Source organism: Lynx canadensis, chromosome X (assembly GCF_007474595.2).
Source record: "Lynx canadensis isolate LIC74 chromosome X, mLynCan4.pri.v2, whole genome shotgun sequence".
Classification (NCBI taxonomy): Eukaryota; Metazoa; Chordata; class Mammalia; order Carnivora; family Felidae; genus Lynx; species Lynx canadensis.
In genome coordinates this window covers 17,138,352-17,159,663 of record NC_044321.2, presented here as the reverse complement: position 1 = coordinate 17,159,663, position 21,312 = coordinate 17,138,352, and the positions used below count along the sequence as shown (strand labels likewise).

The following is a 21,312-nucleotide window of genomic DNA, read 5'->3' as shown; positions in this document are numbered from 1 at the left end:
CAGTTCCAACTCAATACTACAGACAATTTGTATTGTCTTTTACATAAAGTGCTTCCTGCTAGATACTTGTCTCTTTAATCTTTTTTTTACCCATGGGTATGAAATATAGATGAAGAGAAGATTGTAGGTAGGAGACTAAGTCTTTTGATACGGGTACAGGTGATAAAGATAAAGGTGATAAAGAGGTTTTAAGCAGCCCTGAAAAGCATCATTTGGCATTTTTATTTGGGACAATAGAATACTAAATTCATGGCAACCTACACGACAATGGTTACTATACAATGATTATTCTTTTTTTAAATTTTTTTTTCAACGTTTTTTATTTATTTTTGGGACAGAGAGAGACAGAGCATGAACGGGGGAGGGGCAGAGAGAGAGGGAGACACAGAATCGGAAACAGGCTCCAGGCTCCGAGCCATCAGCCCAGAGCCTGACGCGGGGCTTGAACTCACGGACCGCGAGATCGTGACCTGGCTGAAGTGGGACACTTAACCGACTGCGCCACCCAGGCGCCCCTACAATGATTATTCTTAATTAACTTCACTGAAGAACTCATGTCCATCTGCACTCTGAAAAAAGTTTCCAAGTCTACTTCTAAGCCGTCTGTATTTCATAAGTCATGCAAATGACACAAGTTGCTTCTAACATTGGTTTTAATTATTATAAGACTGTATTATTGAAATAGGTAGTCATCCTAAATCTATACATTTTGTTATGAAAAGTATCATTGAAAGGTTGTGAAAATAATTTCAATGCAAATGTTGCTCACCTATCTTGAGACAGATTCTATCCTGAAATATATATTGAAGAATCTTGGAAAGTTAAAACATCCTTTCCAGTCACATATTTGAAGATAGCTTCACTTGTACCCCAATGTTTATAGCAGCACTCTCAACAATAGCCAAATTATGGAAAGAGCCTAAATGTCCATCAACTGATGAGTGGATAAAGAAATTGTGGTTTATATACACAATGGAGTACTACATGGCAATGAGAAAGAATGAAATAAGGCCCTTTGTAGCAACATGGATGGAACTGGAGAGTGTTATGCTAAGTGAAATAAGCCATACAGAGAAAGACAGATACCATATGGTTTCACTCTTATGTGGATCCTGAGAAACTTAACAGAAACCCATGGGGGAGCGGAAGGAAAAAAAAAAAAAAAAAGAGGTTAGAGTGGAAGAGAGCCAAAGCATAAGAGAGTCTTAAAAACTGAGAACAAACTGAGGGTTGATGGGGAGTGGGAGGGAAGGGAGGGTGGGTGATGGGTATTGAGGAGGGCACCTTTTGGGATGAGCACTGGGTGTTGGATGGAAACCAATTTGACAATAAACTTCATATACTGGAAAAAAAAAGATAGCTTCAAACCCTTGATACTTACTGTATGAACTACACAGTCTGGTTTTTTTTAAGATTTTTTTTTTTTTTGCACGCAAAGCATTCTTACCTTACTAAAACAAAGCAGACAAACAAAACAAACTCCTCTTCATTCCTGTGCATGTAGCTTAAGAAACACCACTTTGTACAAAAAGCAGAAGCATTTCACAGAGAACACATTAAGGCTTATCTTGGCTCGTAATCATAGAGCATAAAGTTGGAAAAAGAAGAAGACATTTAGTAGCAATCCAGGAAGACAATTCTAATACATTCACATCAACATCAGCAGAACTTCACGTTTTTACAGATGTGGATTAATAACAAAGAATCAAGTAAGTTGAAACTGTGATAATTATAACATTTCGATATTATTGTGGCAAGAAAAGTTATCAGGTTAATGCATTAAATTCCTGGTCAGTTTTATCTACTTATTACCAGAGCTTGCTCCTTTTAGAATGTTCACACTAGTAAACTAAGAAACATGGAAGAGCTTAATCAAAAAGATACAGGAATAAAGTGCAAGTATTAAAGTAGTTCTGTTTTGGGGGGCTCCTGGGTGGCTCAGTCGGTTAAGTGTCCAACTCTTGATTTCAGCTTAGGTCATGATCTCACGGTTCGTGGGATGGAGCCCCACACCAGGCTCTGCACTGAGAGCTCGGAGCCTGCTTGGGATTCTCTCTCTCCCTGTCTCTACCCTGCTCAGCTCTCTCTCCCTCTCGCAAAAATAAATTTTAAAGTAGTTCTATTTTGAAATATAATTTCTTAGATATGTGACCAAAAGAGGCCTTAAGTTACAACCACCCTAATTTCCAAGCCTAGCTACTAACATACTACACGATACCATAATACAATGAAAACAAGGTGTAATATTTAATGACAAAAAGAAAAATGTTGACTTCTTTCCAGAAAAGCAGTGAGAAAAGGTCATTTAGCTATATTCAATTTCAGTATATCTGCCCCAGGCAAATATATGCACTAAGTAAATACGTGCACGTATTTACACTCGCATTTATATATTCAGCTTAAAATCCATTATTATAACCTACAACATTTATTTGCTCAAAAATTTTCATGCCTTGTTTAACATTCCTAGATAGTGTTTGCAAGACTCAGAAACTACAATTAAAAGGAGTATTGGGAATCAGGTTTTGTTAACAAGTTTAGAAATAGCACACTCTTATGTCCAAGGATTTCTCTGTATGGGAGATTTTTCTCTTTTCCCTCATTTCTTTATTTATTCAGATGTTTATTTACATCAGTATGGATTCATGGATATTTGTTTTATATACTGATTTATAATCCAATACTACTTTCTTGCTCACATTGCTACATTTTTAACCAGTGAGACCTCCTTCAGAATGGATCCCAAGTCTTCGACATGCTCTCATTGTGTTTTTGAGCACTTCCTTACTTTCTGGCACTGAAAGATGCCTCAGGCTCACCTTAAATATTCTGTCCCAACCCCAGAGTCTGCCATTCCTCCCAAAAGCTGTGGTTCCTTCCCACATGACTTTTAAATACTCAATGGGAATTATTAGGATGACATATCAAACAAGCCTAGCTTGTACTACTTCTCCTAATAATCACTTTTAGTCCAGTGTCTATCATGTCATCTGCTCTTCCATATTCTTGTATTTATATGGAATGACTTCTGAACTTACTACTTCTCTTAAATCCAGAAATGCTCATTATAAGTAGGGAAATATATCAATTAATTTCTCCTGATATAGTTATATTGAGCACCTACACATAGAAATCTATTTTATTTTTACAAATTATTTTTTATTACAATATGGTCATTACAGTAATTTTTAAATATTATACTAATAGGCTATATTATTTATGAGTTTTACTTCAGGAGACATTACATAAGGTAATTGGGTCCTAAAGAATTGATGTAGGGAAAAAATAAGGTACACTACAGTGTTTACACTTTATTTTCTTCCTGATTTAAGAAAAACACTGTAAAAATGTTTATAACATTGCTGAAACTAGAAATTTGAACCACTAGATATTTAATGATATAAAGAAATAAATTTTGGTGTGATAATCGTGTTATAGGGGTGAATGGGTGTGATGCATATATTTTTAAGTCCTTACTTTTTAGAAATACATACCAGCTTTAATTTTTTTGTTTTCTAATTACTGGTGTGTCACTCAGGAGAGAAAGGTTATTAGATCCATAGCTATTATTCTTATATATTTAACTTCTTTGTGTATTGGTGACAAATATAAGAATAAGGTGGCAAAGCAGCCTCATGTGAAAGAAAATCCCCAACTTAGAAACCATTTCCTTTAAACATTAAATAAGAAACATCTTAAAATTAATGCAGATGGAGATTCATGGTGTTAGCATATTTAAAAGTCTATCTCTACCAGAATGCTTATTAACATGGAATGTCAATAATTATTTCAAGGAAAGTAATAAAATTCTCAAACATCCCCAAAGAAAATTAATCTTAATTCGTATATATTTTAAAAGATAATGAGCACTTTAGAAAAGGTGCTTTACATACCCAATGGACAATAATACTAAGGCAACTTCAAAACAGCTGGTAATTACCAGAGTTTTTTTTTCTTTTTTTTGCTTATTGTCCTGGGTACTGTCATAACTTTCATAGTGAGAAACTTTAAATTATTCTCTCCACAAGCAAAGAACAATTTAAGTTGTTTTCCCTTATTTTAATACTTCCAGTCTAAAGCAAACTCACCTCAATTCCATTAAAGAAAAACAAAGAAAAATAAGAAATATTATCTTTGTGTTTTTGCTCTGAACAAATCCAACTTTATGTTCCTAAATACATGCTAGAATGAATATATATATATATACATATGTATATATATGTGTGTATATACATATATATATATGTGTGTATATATAGGTGTATGTGTGTATATATATATATACACACACACACATCGCACACATGCAAAACCATGTGTATCATTTTATCTTCTTTTTCCAAAATTTTATTTCAATTCTACTTAACATATAGTGCAATATTGGTTTCAGGAATAGAATTTAGTGATTCATCACTTACATATAACACCCAGTACTCATCACAAGTGCTCTCCTTAATGCCCATCACCTGTTTAGCCCATCCCCCACCCATCTCCCCTCCATCAACCCTCAGTTTGTTCTCTATGGTTAAGAGTCTCATGGTTTGCTTCCCTCTTTGGTTTTTCCTTCCCATATGTTGATCTGTTTTGTTTCCCCTGTGTATCATTTTAAAATATAATGTAGATGGAATTTTACCTTTCATTACCATTTTATAAGTACTCAACTGATCAAACATCTCTACCTCAACTTGACCACTCCATATTTTACATTGATTTCACAGTAGCTTTTGACCAATTACGATTAATTTGTGATTAACTATGCTAGCATATCATATCACAATTTCGTTGATGATAAAGAGTTTCCAAACAAAACAAAACAATTTGGGGGGAAAACCTACTATCTGATAGGTAGGTAAGGGTTTCAAAGCTATAGGAATGCACTGATTAAAGTCTTCTGTTCAAAGACACACTAATGAAATGCAGATAGCAATTGCTAACCACTGCTAAGTAAAGCTGAACAAAAGAATGTAACAGAAGCCATTACTTCTGGTATAATGTAAAGCTGTTATGAACATCTATTATAAGGCATCATGTATTTTTATTAACAATACTTTAATTTTTTATTTAAATTTTAATTACTTTACATATTATAACCTAACAGTGCAATATAGAACAAAGCATCTAGCACTGGGTGGGTAGTAGCAGTGGTCTTAAGTAGATCTTTTGCCTAGGTCTAGACTAAGCAGAGGTGAGAATCAAACTCCTGAGGTTTATGTCAAATCAGGAAAATGTCACCAAGACTACAATTATATGTGTTATCTTTGTCACTGGCTAAAGTCCTACTTGAAGCAGAAATACCTCAACACACACCCACCTACCTCTAGAGGCCAAAAGGACCCAAGAACCATAGTCTATCTTACCACACACAATAGAAGGTAGGTCTGATGGAGAGGACATGCACATCTTTGAAAGTGTTCCCAGGAGTCCTCTCATTTCACATCTATCTCTGGTAGAAAGTCAAGGTGGAAATATTATATGTTTTGGAACCAGTTAGAAACCTATTCAAATTCAAATTCTGTTTCTTCCACTTATTATTTATTCATTCTTTAAAATATTTATTGAACACGTGCACACTAAGTAATTGAGTATATAGAACAAGTCATTCAATGTTTCTAAGCTAAAGTGTCTTCATTTGTAAAACAGGGATAATTCCAACCTTTCAGGGCTAGAATAGGGATAAAATAATGCAGAGAAAGCATCTAGCACAGTAAATGGCATGTAGTAAGTACTGAATAAATACTATCTATTATTAGTTGTGCCTCTGAAGACTACCAACAGAATGCAAAAAAAAAAAAATCTGACATTTACCATGAACTTACTATGTACCAGGCATTATTTTAAGTATACCACAAACCTTACAAGGTAGGTAATATTATCACCCCTATTTTACAAAAATGAGAAAATCTGGCAATTAAATTCTCCCTCAAAAATCACACAGCTAGGAAGTAATAGAGTCTGGATATATCTAACCCAGGCATCTGATTCCAAAGTGCTCTTTACTGTATAGTATATGGTACCAATTTTTACAGGGTGGAAAATTTAGGAAATTTTTTAGAAATCAAGTCTGGTATGGAAGTGTTCAATCACTATATTGTACACCTGGAACTAATATTATACTGCATTTTAACTGGAATCATTTATTTATTTATTTATTTATTTATTTATTTATTTATTTATTTTAGAGAGCATGAGAGCAGGGGAGGGACAGAGAGAGAGGGAGAGAACCCAAGGAGGCTTCATGTTGTCAGTGCAGAGCACCACGTGGGGCTCAGTCTCGTGAAGCACAAGATCATGACCTGAACTGAAATCAAGAGTCAGATGCTTACCCAACTAAGCTACCCAGGCACCCCAATGAACTGGAATTTAAACAAAAACTTAAAAAAAATAAAAGTCAAGTCTGAAGATAATCATGTACAAACCTGAATTGTGTCCTTGAGCTATTAAAGTATAAATCCAATCCAACAGGGGGAAAAAAGTTGATGTCCAACCTCATTCCATCACTGAATGGTTGTACAATCCCTGTTGAGCTCCTTAACTTCTCTGTACCTTACCTGTAAAAAGGTGTCAATAATGGTTCTTTGTTTTAAGGACTACTACTAAAAATAGACATGAAATCTTCCTAACTTTGGAGAATGAGAGGAAGAAACAAGCTGTATCACAGAATGTTTACAAAAATATTCTGAAAAAATTAAAAATCATGACTCCAAATATGCAGAAATTCTAATTAAAAATACAACTCACTTCTAGTTAGCAGATTTCCAGTATGGAAATGGCTCCTGGCAAAGTACAGTACTTGAAAACACTGTATCCTCCAGGGTCAAACAAATTCTTTCTAATCTTGTTTGCATTATTGGATTGATCAGCAAACCCTTCCTTCACATATTAAAGAGTAAATTTCAATAAGAAACTACTACAATTATCACAAATCCCAAATAGATGAGATATGAATTAACATATTTTTACCATAAATATACTTACAGCATTATGTCTAGAGACAGAGTAGAAAGAAAAATTATCTACTCCTAAATATTTAATAGATCAAGCTTCTCTGTGTGTGACAATTCAACATCAAACTGAAAACCTTGGATCTGACAGGTAGAAGGAAAAGAACAGTCTTTTAGATAAGAAAACCTCTGCCACTGATTTAATACAACAGTGATGTCAACAGAGACTGCCACAGACTCACCATGGAGTCTACTTTGGAGAGAAACTGGGAAGGAGCGGCTAAGCCCTGTCATGCACAATGGATATTTACCACATTGAACTCAGCATCCACATAGGTTCTGGCAAGTGGGAAGGAAAACCAGCAACTGAACTACATGTCTGTTTTGAGCACCATTAACAAAAACTCTATAACACTTTCTCTTTTATATGTTTTTAACAGCTCAGTGGTTTGCTTTGAGAGTTAATACATAAATGAATTACATGAAATTAAAATATGAATTTTCTGTTCAGCCAAGGGAAAAAAAATCACAACATCCCAGGACTATCAAACATTTTGAAAACAATGTAGATGGTTGAAAGCAAAAAAAAGTATATGAAATAAACTCATATATATATGTATATATATATATGACATACTAAATTTATACTATATATAGTATATACTAAAATTATAATAAGAATTCAGCTAATGTTGAAATTAATCATTCAGTGTAATTATTTAAGGTCAGTATTTTAAAGGTTTTTATTAATAAATCACATTACAGGAGCACCTGGGTGGTTCTGTCAGTTAAGCATTCAGCTTTGGCACAGATCATGATCTCACAGTTCATGGGTTCGAGTTCTGTGTCGGGCTCTGAGCTGTCAGCTGGAGCCTGCTTCAGATTCTCTCTCTCTCTCTCTCTCTCTCTCTCAAAAATAAAATAAATAAACATTAAAAGATTCTCTCTTTAACTTTAAAAATAAATCACATTATAAATCTAATGACTTGCTAGAAAACAGATTTTCATAATTTTTGGTAAACAAGTTGAAAAAAGTAAAATCCAGGATCAAAGCCAGTCTTCAACTGATTTGTTGTAAATATTATTTGAGAAAACATGTTGCAAGCCCATTTTAAAAATAGCAGATGTATCTGACATAAAATAAAAAATCCAAACAAACAAAAAAAGGGTATTGGGCAACACTTTAAAAACAATTAACAATGTGGTTTCTTCTTATCTATCACCTTATCAGAAGACTTTGTAACCCACCTAATGAAACTAATTTCCAAGAACATTAATGTCAAGTAAATATAAAAGAGATTGTGTTATACTTGATACTAGTTATGTAATGCTTTTATGTGTTTTAAAAATTTTTATTATTGAAGTATAATTGACATGTTATATTAATTTCAGGTGTACAACATAGTTATTCAACAATTCTGTATATTATGTAATGTTTACCACTATAAGTATAGTCACGGTGTGTCACCATACAATGTTATTACAGTATTATTGACTTTATTCTTTATGCTGTACTTTTCATCTCCATGACTTACTTATTTTATAACTGAAAGTTTGTACCTCTTAATCCCCTTCACCTGTTTTACTCATCCCCCAACTCTCCCCTCCAACAATTACCAGTTTGTTCTCTGTATTTATGAGTCTGTTTGTGTTTTTTTGTTAGTTCTTTTGTTTTCTAGATTCCATATATAAGTGAATTCATATGATATTTGTCTTTCTGTGATTTATTCCACTTAGCATAATACCCTCTGGGTCCATTCATGTTATCATAAATGACAAGATCTCATTCTTTTTTAAGGCTGAGTAATATTCATCTGTGTGTTTGTGTATGTGTGTGTGTGTGTGTGTATCACATCTTCTTTATCCATTGACCTATTGATGGACACTTAGGTTGTTTCCATATCTTGGCTATTGTAAATAATGCTCAAAAAACATTGGGGCGCATATATCTTTTCAAAGAAGTATTTTTGTTTCCGCTGGATAAAAAGTAGTGGATATAACAATCTTTTTATCTTGGCAAACTATAATACCTTAATGCCATTTTGAATTTGGCTTATTTAATAGTTTTTTTTTTTTTAATTTTTTTTTTCAACCTTTATTTATTTTTGGGACAGAGAGAGACAGAGCATGAACGGGGGAGGGGCAGAGAGAGAGGGAGACACAGAATCGGAAACAGGCTCCAGGCTCTGAGCCATCAGCCCAGAGCCCGACGCGGGGCTCGAACTCACGGACCGCGAGATCGTGACCTGGTTGAAGTCGGACACTTAACCGACTGCGCCACCCAGGCGCCCCGTTTATTTAATAGTTTTTAAAACAATTTTATGTTGTGACAAAGTATTCAGTAGATGAACACAGAAAACTAAAATAGCAGTTATCGTACTCAGTAAATTTTAAAATTCAATAAATTTATGCAAATACCCACTACCCTTTCTTTCCTGAAATTGCAAGAGTAAGATTAATGAAAACTTTTATTAGAAATTAATTACTGGGGGTGCCTGAGTGGCTCAGTCGACTGAGTGTCCGACTTTGTCTCAGGTCATGATCTCAGAGCCTGGAACCTGCTTCGGATTCTGTGTCTCCTTCTCTCTCGGCCCCTCCCCCACTCACACTTTGTCTTTCTCTGTCTCTCAAAAATAATAAAGGTTAAAAAAATTTGTTTAAATAAAAAAAATTAATGACTGTAATGTAAATTAAAACCAATCAGAAATTAAATACATCTTTAAAGTTTAAAAAATTCTATCATATTGTAATTTGTATTTGCAATTTATTTGTATTTAGTGTATTGTACATTATTTGCAATTTAAATCAGGGTACAATTGCAAAACATTGTTTTATACTACTAACTAGAAAGGTTAAGTCTAAAGGTGGTGTTTCTTAAGAGTTAACAGATATACAAAAAGCTATGTTAAAGTCTTAAAATTTTCACTTATTCTGGAGTGCCTGGGTGGCTCAGTTGGTTAAGCGTCCAACTTTGGCTCAGGTCATGATCTCATGATTAGTGAGTTCCAGTCCCACATTGGGTTTTCTGCTGTCATCACAGAGCCCACTTAGGATCCTCTGTCTCCCTCTCTCTCTGTCCCTCCCCCACTCGTGCTCTCTCTCCTTTTCTCTCTTTCTGTTTCTCAAAAATAAATAAACATTTTAAAAAGTTTAAGAATTTTTTCATTTACTCTGATTTATACTGTAACCATTGTAAATTTGTAGGTAGGGGCTTGCTTTATTAGAAAAATCTCCTATTACTTTCTATTTGATTATCCAGTAACATGTAATTAACAAAAAAAATCCAAATGAGGCACATATATTCAAAAAGTTACGCTTCACAATAACTCTACATAGGTTCTTAACAAGTGCCCTTCAAAAATTAGCCCAAATTTATACTTACTTTAAAAAGTTAAAATTCATTTACCAAAATCAGGAGGGAAGGAAAATTATATAAAAAATTCTGATTTAAGATGCATTTTTAAATATCTGAGTTTTATTCCTATTAATAAATAATATAAATTCAACATTAAATGTAATAAACATAATGGTTCTTATTAAATTGAAAGCTATTTTTCCATTTTTATCCTCCAAGTTAACAAATAAAAGACATTTTCTTCTCACAAGAGAAAAATACATTTTAATTTGTTACATGAATTTTTTCTTTTCATAAGAGAAACTTAAAGCATTTATCAATTTCACTCTACCATGCATTCCAAAATGCATAGAGTTCTTTTAAAAACACCAAAATGAAGAAACAGTTAGAAAATCTGCATAAAAAATAAATTTAAATTCTTAAGGGGTATGTTTTAATTTTTTAAGCAATGTTTGCCTATTGTGTTGGCCAATTAAGTGACATCAGCAAATAATATTCACAGCTTAAAAACAGAAGTGTCGTAGATTCATTGAAATTATTAACATTTCTTAACAAAATGAATCTAAACTATGATTTAGGCCATAATGAATCTAAACTATGAATTGGCTAGAGTGATAAAACTATGAATTAAAGCAAGCCTTCCACTCTATTCTGGCACACAGTATACAACTTGGCACTGAAGTATTCATTAGAGTATTATAAGGGACTTTACATGCATCGTCACTTAGGAGAGCAGATTTGCTGACAGACCAGTAATTTGTGAATACGTATGTATTTCTTCACTCAACAAATATTTCCTGAGTGCCTGCTTTTCACCAGATACTTTCTTCTGAATTGTTATGCAAATAAGATGATGTCCCTGTCCTCAACAAATAACCATAGAAATTAATGTAAAAATAAAACTGGCATATGGGACAAAGATACAAATGGTACCAGGAGAGCACACAATTGAGGATTTGATGTGACTGTGGCAATGGAGATAGCTTTTCTGTGGTGTAGTAGGGGAGGCTTGAGATGTATCTGATGGATGAGTAGGATTTAAATGGATGAAGAAAAGAGGCAAGAGAAACTGTATTAAGTGCAAAGGCTCAGTGGTAGGCAAACAAAATTGAAAGCCAGTATAACTAGTACCAGGAATAAGGCTTACTTCAAAGGCAATAGCCAACCTTCAATGGTCTTACATGCCATATTAAGGACTCTGATCTTTATCCTAAAAACAGGGAGAAGCCATTAAAATTTTTAAGCTGATGGGGTGACAAGTGAGAGGATTGGATAAGATGAAAACATTCCCAAGAAGTTTATTCTGACTACAGGTTTATGGATCAAACACACACACGCACACAAATAAACAAAAAAGTAAGATACTATAATTATCATGACCTTGACTGAGTTTGGTACCTTGCAATATGAGAAAAAGAGGAAGGACATTAATTTTACCTTTCTTAAACCCAAACCAGCTCTTCTCAAACTTTTCCACTGATGTATCCATAATTGCTGAATGAAGTATACTCATAACCCTGGAAGGTCTGGGAAATGTGGTTTGAAACAGCTTGCTGCAAGCTTAAATTCCTGTAAAGCCTCTGGTCTCATCTTTAAAATCATGCCAACTTTGCTTTCTACACCATGAATATATATTTTTAATTTTTTAATGTTTATTTATTTTTGAGACAGAGAGAGACAGAGCATAAGTGGGGGAAAGGCAGAGAAAGAGGGAGACAGAATCTGAAGCAGGCTCCAGGCTCTGAGCTGTCAGAACAGAGCCCAACACGGGGCTCGACCTCATCAACCATGAGATCATGACCTGAGCAGAAGTCAGATGCTCAACCAATTGAGCTACCCAGGCACCCCCTACACCATGAATATAATATCTATGTTTGTTTTAATACAAAAACAATGTTTTAAAATACTTAGCAAAAATCAACTCTTTGTCTTCTTTTGATCATTTAGTTCCCACAACAACAGAAATGTTCCATTTTGGGGAACAGAAAGCTATGATATGCATGAAAACTGTGAATTCACTCAATGAGTGTTATTCAACACAAAGATCCTGTAGTGAAGACTATTTGCTTTTCTTTAGCGGACACTAAACTATGGCAAAGTCTTAAAAAATAAAAAGCTTTTGGGGTGCCTGGGTGGCTCAGTCTGTTGAGCGTCCGACTTCAGCTCACATCATGATCTCACAGTTCGTGAATTTGAATCCCACGTTGGGCTCTTTGCTGTCAGCAAAGAGCTTGCCTTAGATCCTGTCTCCCCCTCTCTCTCTCTCTCTCTCTCTCTCTCTCTCTCTGTCTCGGCCCTTCGCCGACTTGTGTGTCTCTCTCTCCTTCTCTCTCTCTCTCTCAAAAGGAAATAAAATATCTTAAAAGGGGGTAACATTTACAAAAATAAAAAAAAATTAAAATCTTTAGACTGTATTTTTTTTTCAAATTACTTACTCTCACTTCCCTTTCTTAAATTACTACAGATGATCTATTCTTCTAGCACTCTTCATAAAAGCTAATCCTTCATCTTTCACAATAAACCTTATGTGTTGAGGGCTGTAGTGAAGTCACATAGAAATCTAAAAGTTATTAAGAACAAATTTAAGTCCTAATCTGAGATCACTCTGTTATACATGAAAATGAAAATTTATCATTGTTTTAAGAACAATAGCAATATTTAAGTCTATCTTCATTTTTCATATCAGAATTTGGATGAGTAAAATTCTAAATATCCAACAACATAATGTTAATGATGTAATTAATTTTCAAAATAACTCACTTAAACATTATTTCCAAATTATTCCTAAGAAACAGATTTGAAACAGCTGTACTAATTCAATACACAATCTTTGTGGGCTTATTTTTGGCAGCCAAGGTTTTATAATGTGGTATTTATTTAAACTCAGGACATGATGAGAGTTTTATTGTCTTTGTAAAATGCAGATTTGTTCTTGTACTTTTGTGCCACCTACTCATGGCTCCACCCTCACTTTCCCTCTACTGCCCACCTCTCTCCTTCAACCAGACAAACTTAGACACAACCCCTCTGGTTAATAACCTCATTTCAACTCTAGAGTCTCCTGCTGTGCCTCTGCATATGGACTAAATCCATCTAAGAATATAAATTAAATAAATTGTGTAAAAAGTTGTTAAAACCCCACCTTCCCCATGGATTCCTCCGACTTACTAAAAGCATCATCTTGTCTTTCCATTGGTGCTTGTATACATAATGCAAATGTTTTTTTAAATTTAGCAAATGTTCTAGTTGGCACCGGTCTCTATCTTGGCTTAGGCTTGTCAATGTCACTGCCTTCCCTTACAAGAGACTAATTTCACCAAAGCAGAGAATAATTTATTTACAACAATCCATTAAAGCCCCTTCCATGCAGAAGTACTCAGTAAATAATCTCTAAGCACCAGAATATACCTACATAAATATACTTTTTTTTCCTAATCTGCACTAAATCATGAATGTTACCTTAAAGAACAAATGTTAAAGATAGTATAAATAAAATGATGTTCCCTGTGAACTAAACTCTATGTACAGAAAAGGTAAGTTTCTTCTTTGTGTGAAATGACAAGTATTCAGTTTCAAAAAATGTCAAATCCAAAGCAGGTGATTGTTGTTGACTATGTAGTCATCCTGCAATTGAGAAAAAAACCTAATTTTTCAAAAGTAAGTGATACGACCAGTTTGATCATTTGAGTTTAACATATTTTCTTCTTACATATGCACTGTATGCACAATATGAACTTCTCAAGTTCCTGCCAGAAATTTTTTTCCTCTGTTTCTCTCAAGACAGTTTAACTCAAAAATTTGACATTTTTCTTTATCTAATTAAAATAAATTTCAACCTCAGCTCTAGGTCCTATGGTGGGGGAACTACTCGAGAGCATTGTGCCTGTCAAAATTTCTTTATCAGATACATTCTCCTTGTAGCATTTAACTTTAATAATAAATAGGCCTTACTTCATCACTGCATTTTCCTCTTTTGTAGGGTTGTATGCAAAGTGTTGGTTTTATCTTTGTTTGTTATACCTAAAATAATGTGTTTCATTTTCTATCCTCAAGATGGCTGAGTCATCAGGACAGAAAGTAGAAGTTAGGGAATGGTATTTAAAGAAAATGGTTTATAGTAAACAGGAAAGAGCAGAGCAGTTAACTGTGGGATGGTTTGCAAAAAGCTATCTTAAAATTTAAAATTTTAGTAATCATATTACAAGAGTAGAAAGAGTTAAGTCACAGAGACCATAAGAGGAGACCAGCAAAGCAGGGCCTGTTGATTGACTCCAAAAACAATAACGCATTTTGTTTGATCAGAAAAGGGATTAAAGAGCACTGGAAAAAAAAATGCCATGAAGGGAGCTGGTCACAGAAAATATCTTAGTCATATGGATATTCTGAAGGAGTTTCAAAGTTGGAAAAAGTGTGAGAAGAAGAAAATTGAATTATTGGGTGTGACATGGACAAGGAAAATTAATAATGAAATTAATAATAGGGGCCTGAAGTGTTCAGACGTTTTTGCTATATTTCAGTTGGCAAAAAAGTAAATCAAACAACTACAGATTATGAAGTATTTCTACAGGTCCTGCAAGTGAACAGATAAGAACTGAGATATGATGTATTTTAGAGTAAAACACTGAGCAAAAATTAGAAACCATTACTGGCCTACTTTTTAACCTATACCTTCTTCCAATAAAGGCTTGGCCTTTACTCTAAAAAGGTTTACATTTCACAATTTTGTCAAAACTATAAGAAGATCGAATGCAATTTCCTATTGAAAAAAAGGGCTGTTTCAAATGCTAAATGATGAACACTTGATTTTCTCAAAAAATACTTTTATAAAATGAATTAAAAAAATTTTAACATTTATTCATTTTTGAGAGACAGAGAGAGATAGAGCATGAGTAGGGGAGGGGCAGAGAGAGAGACACAGAATCCAAAGCCGGCTCCAGGCTCTGAGCTGTCAGCACAGAGCCTGACGCAGGGCTCAAACTCACGGACTGTGAGATCATGACCCGAGCTGAAGTCGGTGCTTAACCGACTGAGCCACCCAGGCACCCCTAAAATTAATTTTCAAAATTAATTTTGAGGTTATTTATTTCCAAATTCCCTGAAGTACTATCAAGATTTCTGGAATGTAACTGCTTATTTTACTGACTTATGAGGAGTTCATATATTTACAGTAACTAACATTGACAGTGTGCCACATCAAATTTTTATTATCAGGAGAAAATTCAGTGAGTACTGGATTTTACAAATAGTGGAATCGGGGGTGAGCAAAAAATAATGCAAGTGTTTCCTTATATCTTTAATCATAATTAATATATAAATTTAATATTTGTCTCCCTCAAATATATTTTAATAAAAAAGATCAAAATGAATTGCAATGTAGAAATGGTCCTTCATGAATAATCTTGAAAATATGCTACCAAAGCTTAATAATCTCATTAGCTCATTTTTTCCCCTTCATTTCCCTCTCTGCTGAGTTTCTATACCATTTGTATAAATTGTCTAGAAGCATGAATATATGGCCATGCTATTTTTATATGCTCAATGGCTCCTTTCCTGTTTCGTAAAGAGAAAAATACCCTAGAAAGAGCATAAACCATGTACCTTACTAAAAAAAAAAACAACTATTTATGATTGTGACTAGCTGAGAGCATATGCCATATATTTTAAATGTTAAGGATGATGAAACTGTCACATAGGAGCATGCTTTGAAGAACTCCTACAATGTTGCAGTTGTTTAAAAGTCCTATTCATTCTTTGTTACTGTTTTTGTAACACAGTATCTTATACAACACCAAATGAAGTTTAGTCATTCCAAAGCTACAGCCTAAATTAGTTGAGTTTTAAACATTACTGCATCTGAGAAAAGGGGGAAAATATTTTTAATGTGTTTTATAAAGCTTATTTGAGGAAAAGGGTAGGGAGAAAAAATTAAGGTAACAGTGTAATTACAACTTGAGGAAATGTTCATTTTATCCAACTATTCTTCAAAATCTTATTTTATGATAATATCTTAAATCAAATTTATATGAATAATTTAGAAATTTCAGCAGTAAGCAGTTTGGGACTTGAAATATACAGATAATGACACTGGTTTTTTCTTCCAGTCTAATGTGTTCAGAAATACACAAATTATATCTTGGCTACTTGCTTGATCTTTTCAAATAGCTCTAAAATGCATCACCAACAGGTATGAAAACAAGTTATTCAACTTACATATGACAATCATTTAAAATCACAGCTAACAATGTTAGCCCAACTTCAAAGATGCTCATTTTAGACTGGAGAGATTTTTAAAGGGCTGGAGAGATCTTTAAAGGAGTAGTGTTCTGGAAAACTAATAACGCGTGTCAGAATATGTATATCACATGTTCTACTTGTTTCAGTGGACCTAAACTGTAGATAAAGAAGAACTGCAAGATTATACTGGGAGAGTGGAGGCAAAGAAGATGGAGTATGCATCACTCACTACAAGCATCATGGGAATTTGTGAGAGGTAGTCTCTGAAGGTAATCAGACTCCCATGGAGCCAAGATAGCTTTTTGTTGAGTATTTCAGTATAGATTTCAACTAAAGTAACCTTTTAGGCAAATTGAAAAAAAGGTTTTAATTAAGCATTCTTGCTTCTTGCGTGTAGCCTGGCTGTTTATCCCATGACTGAAAAACAGAGAAGGCAGATGTTTGTCTCTGACAATCCAAAGGGGGTGGGGGGTTGGTGGAAATCTAGGAAAGCAGAATTTCAATAGCAAATATGAAAAGAAGAAACAGAAAAGATGAGCCACTGCAGGACTTTGTCTTAGTCATGGCACCCATGGCACCTTAGCACAATGCACCGCACACAGGGGGGCAGTCGATAATTAATTCCACTTAATTCAATAGACTCTCAAGTGTACTGTGCTTTGCAGTTACGAAGCACTTTCACATATTAGAAAAGAAAAAAACTAAATGAGGAATAAAGGGGCAAGCAAGGGAATAAAAAGAAAACAAATGTAAAAAGGAAAATCCGTAAGAATCAGCAAGAGGCTGAAAAGGTTCGTAAAAGGGGCAAAAAAATAGACTTTCTCTCTGTCGTTCTTAATCACTTCCAATGACCCTACCTTTCGTTCTAAAGTACCCGGAGCTTAGAAAGTCAGTCGGCTAAGCAAGCCCTCAGAAGGGGCTCCCTCATCTTTGCAACGTGCATTTTTACAAATAGTAATCCCTTGGTCCTTGACTAGAGTTTGTGCCTAGGAATAACCACGAGCAAAGCTCTAACATCTCCCAAGTGTGGTCAAGAGTCTTTTATTTCAACCTATCCATCCCCGTCAGAATTCCCCAAAATTTAGGAATCTGGGTGATGAGGGGAGGAAGTGCTCATGGGGAGGGGGCAATCCTCTACAAGCCCCTTAACTCAGACAACAGAGGGAGATAGTGAGGCAGGAAAGCCCAGGGACTAAAGAAAAAGCCCACGTTTGCGACTAGGAGGGCGAGTGTCTACAACCGGTTATTAGAAATTGCCAGGGAAAAAAAGGGGTGAGCCCTCAAGATGGAAGAAATGGGGGGGCACTTGAATGCGTATCACTTTACACCTGGCGTCGAGGCCCCAATAAAAAAGCCATGAGGTCCAAAGCCTCAACGGGTCAGAAGAAGCGGCGGCAAAGGACGCTAGGGTTTGCGGGGGTGGGCAGGGGTTTGCGCAGGAGGGAGCCAACAGATACCACCGCGGATGCTGTCCCAGGGGAAAGCACGTTTTCCTCTCCCCCAAAGTAGCGCATCCGCCCAGCATCCTCGGCTCAACCCGGGGAAGCTACCGGGATCCAAACCCAGGCAGCCGTGTCCTGACCCCATTATATGGGCTTAAAAGTTGTAGGAAGAGTTGGCGCTGGAAAAGGCACCTGGCAGGGGCAGCCGCTGAGGGGGCGTTAGGTTTCCCGGGAACAAAGGGGCCCGGGAAGGAATGAGCAGAGGAGCTGGTCCCTGGGGGCTCCTCCCTGAGGGGAAGAGACAAGGGTGGCCACGTCCTCCCAGCCTATGGGCGACGTGGGGAGCGGGAAGCGGGCGAGATGCACCGGGATTCCGCGGCCCGCCTTCTAACCTCCTATCGGGTAGCGCCGGCAACCCCGGCGCTCTCCGCGCCCCTCTGTGGCTGGGGAGCCACCACTGAAGACAATAGGAGATCGAGATCCCGAGCCCCCGCCTGCCCTGGAGGACCCCGCCGTCGCCTCGGCGCACCACAAATCAGCCAGTGGAAGCCCCGATGGCGTGCTCGGCCCTGATCTGCGCCCCATCCCTCTGGCGCTCCGGGACCACCCGCCCCAGAATTGCCTCGCCCTCCGCACAGCGGGCATTACCTTTCATCCAGTCCACTACTTGACTCGGAGACCATTTGCTCACGGGTTCCATGATCAGAGCCATGAGCACGGGGTCGCTACCGCGCGGGGCGCGGAGATCAGACACAAAACGAACTCGGCAGCCCGAGCCGCCCTCAGGTGGGGTCCTTTGCTGGCCGTTGCCTCGCTGGGCGGGTGGCGAGAAGACGGCTTTTGTGTGTTGGGTCTCGCGGCTTCAATGTCTCTTAACAAACGGCCGACAGCGCGGTGGGAACGGCGACGGGGAGAGAAACGCGCCGGGGTCGCGGCTCAGTGCAGACTCTCTGCTTGGTCCCCGCAGAGACGACTGCTGCTATTGCTCCCCGACTCCGCTCGGGTCTCCGTCCTTCCTGGGCTTCAGTTCATGCCTTGCACCGCCGAGGGTCGAGACGGTGAGGAAAGGAGCCGCCGCCGCCGCACGCCCGCAACCAACTTGCTCGCTCGCCTCGAGCGCGGGAGTGAAGCCCCGAGCACCACAAGCTGCCCGGCGGAAATGACGAGGGGCCTCCTGCCACCCAAAATATCTCTCCGCAGCCCTCGGGTGCGGGGCGCGCGCGCCACGAGCCCCCCGCCTGCTCGCTGCCGCGCGGTCCCGCCCCCGGGGCCGACGGCAGGCGCGCGAGGCGTGTGCGCGTGCGCGCTCCAGCACGAGGCCCGAGCCCGGGGTCTGTCAGTCAGGCAGGTGCGGGCGGCTAGCAGCTTCGTGTTCCCGCCCCGCGAGCCGCCCCGGGACAGAGGCGCGCTAGGAGCGCGTGCGCAGCGGTGTCCGCGCGAGTCCCAGCCCTGGGTCAGTCAGTCAGGTGCTGGCGGCTCGGAGGGGATTCTGAGCGGACGTGGCGGCTGCGGGACGGGCCGCCCACCAGTTGAACGCTGAAGGCTGAGGCGGCTGAGGAGGTACCTGTGGCCGCGCTGCCGAGGGGTGGGGGACACCGCCGAAGCGCGGGGGTTACAACGACAGCCCGGGCTTTCCTCGCTCTCGCCCTCCCCACTGCTGAGTGGGCTTCCGAGGTGATTCCCGAGCCTCGCGCACGCCTGCGGAGACCTAGGCGGGGAATGCTGCGGACGGTGACCGGCTCCGCCAGCCAGAAACGCAGCGATGACGAGGCAGGATGGCCAGTGCTGTCGGACCGCCCCTGGTGGTGCCCCGGGCCTGGGAAGTCAGGCGTGGAGCCTGGAACCTGCAACTGCTGGTCGTGGTGATACGGAGACAGGTTCGGCTCCACGTGCCTTTTGAAAGGGCGCTGTGTTGGGTTTTTGGCCAACTCCTTCAAAGCCGAGAGTGCTCAGTACCTATTTTAGAGGATGTCCTTTTGTTTTCAGATAATCTTATGTAAGAACCAAAGGGTAACACTGGTATTTAAATGAGTAACAAATTGTAAACATGATTCTTCGAAACTCATGTTCTTCAGAAATGTTTGGAGGCTACTATGAACCCTTAGTAAAAGACAGTTTGTCTAATGAGACCACTGTAAATGACAAATAATCCTGGAAAGTATAGATGCACACTCTCTACCACCATTATAGATGTTTTCTCTTTGTCATTCTTAAATAGCCCCATTGAGTAAAAGAGAAACTCATTTTATTTCTGTAACCATTTCAATAATGTCATTTGTTTTTGCCAGTTCCTGCAGTAACCCATTTTCTCTAGTTCTATTGCATGAGCTGCAGAACTGCCACTTTTCTCAACTGACTTGAGTTGCCATCCCTGCACACACACACACACACACACACACACACACACACAAAGAACTCAAACCACAGTAGTTAAAATATTTTGATGTTTTCAGGCTAATGATATAAACCAAGTAAAACTTAAGATGGCCTGTCTGTACACTTGTTTATTTTTCTAATAATCCAAACTTAAAAGTATTTGGGAAGAAATTTAGAAGATTATCTAGACAAGTCTAGGTTCAGAGATATAGCACCTTCCATTCACAATCCAGATAATAGCTGTGATTTACAATTTTTTTTAGCTAATCAGGTGTGCAAGATATTTTGGAGTGCTTATGTTCCAATTAAGTTTCAACATTGCATCAGTATTTTCTAGAAAAGATCATTTTTAGCATCAGTAATTTATGGAGTAGCTTTATGTTCAGAAGTGGAATGGATGCAAATCCATCATGAATCAGAGGTTACAGTCATAGGGAGACGTTAAAAGTAATTTCATCAAAGTAATACTGCTAATAATAACAACATTTTATTGAGCAGTGTGCTAAGTATGTTACATACATTTTATCCTCAAAACAGCTCTGTTATTAGTCACATTTTACAGATGAGAAAATCTTGGCTATCACATTCACTTCCTATTCCCAGAGCTTATTACACATTGTTCAATACATGTTGAAAAAAATTAATGAATAAGGCTTAAAGAGGGTAATTTGTTTGAGGTCATGATACATGATTGTAATACCAAGTTAAGGTGATTCCAGAATATGAACTTTAAAAATTTTTTTTAAATGTTTATTTATTTTTGAGAGCGAGAGAGAGAAAACAAACAGGTGAGGGGCAGAGAGAGAGGGAGACAGGAATCCAAAGCAGGCTCTGTGCTGACAGCAGACTGTGAGATCATGACCTGAGCTGAAGTCAGACACTTAACTGAGTCACCCAGGCGCCCCAGAATATGAGCTTTTAAAACTAGTAAGAACGTTTATGTATCATAAGACGAAACAGTACT

The 21,312-nt window shown here is 37.7% G+C and overlaps 1 protein-coding gene across 4 annotated transcripts in view; it reads right to left on the bottom strand.

Annotated features, from left to right (window-relative positions):
- The window catches only part of CNKSR2 (connector enhancer of kinase suppressor of Ras 2), a 311,777-nt gene extending 292,649 nt beyond the window's left edge, over positions 1-19,128 (bottom strand). For 2 of the 4 annotated variants that reach the window (XM_030305850.1, XM_030305851.1), the window contains exon 1: positions 18,621-19,128. In XM_030305850.1, the coding sequence (XP_030161710.1) occupies positions 18,621-18,684 (64 nt within the window). In that variant the 5' untranslated portion in view covers positions 18,685-19,128. The remainder of the gene's footprint in view (positions 1-18,620) is intronic. The other 2 variants (XM_030305852.1, XM_030305853.1) reach the window with 1 other exon arrangement.
- Between the last annotated feature and the right edge of the window lie 2,184 nt (positions 19,129-21,312).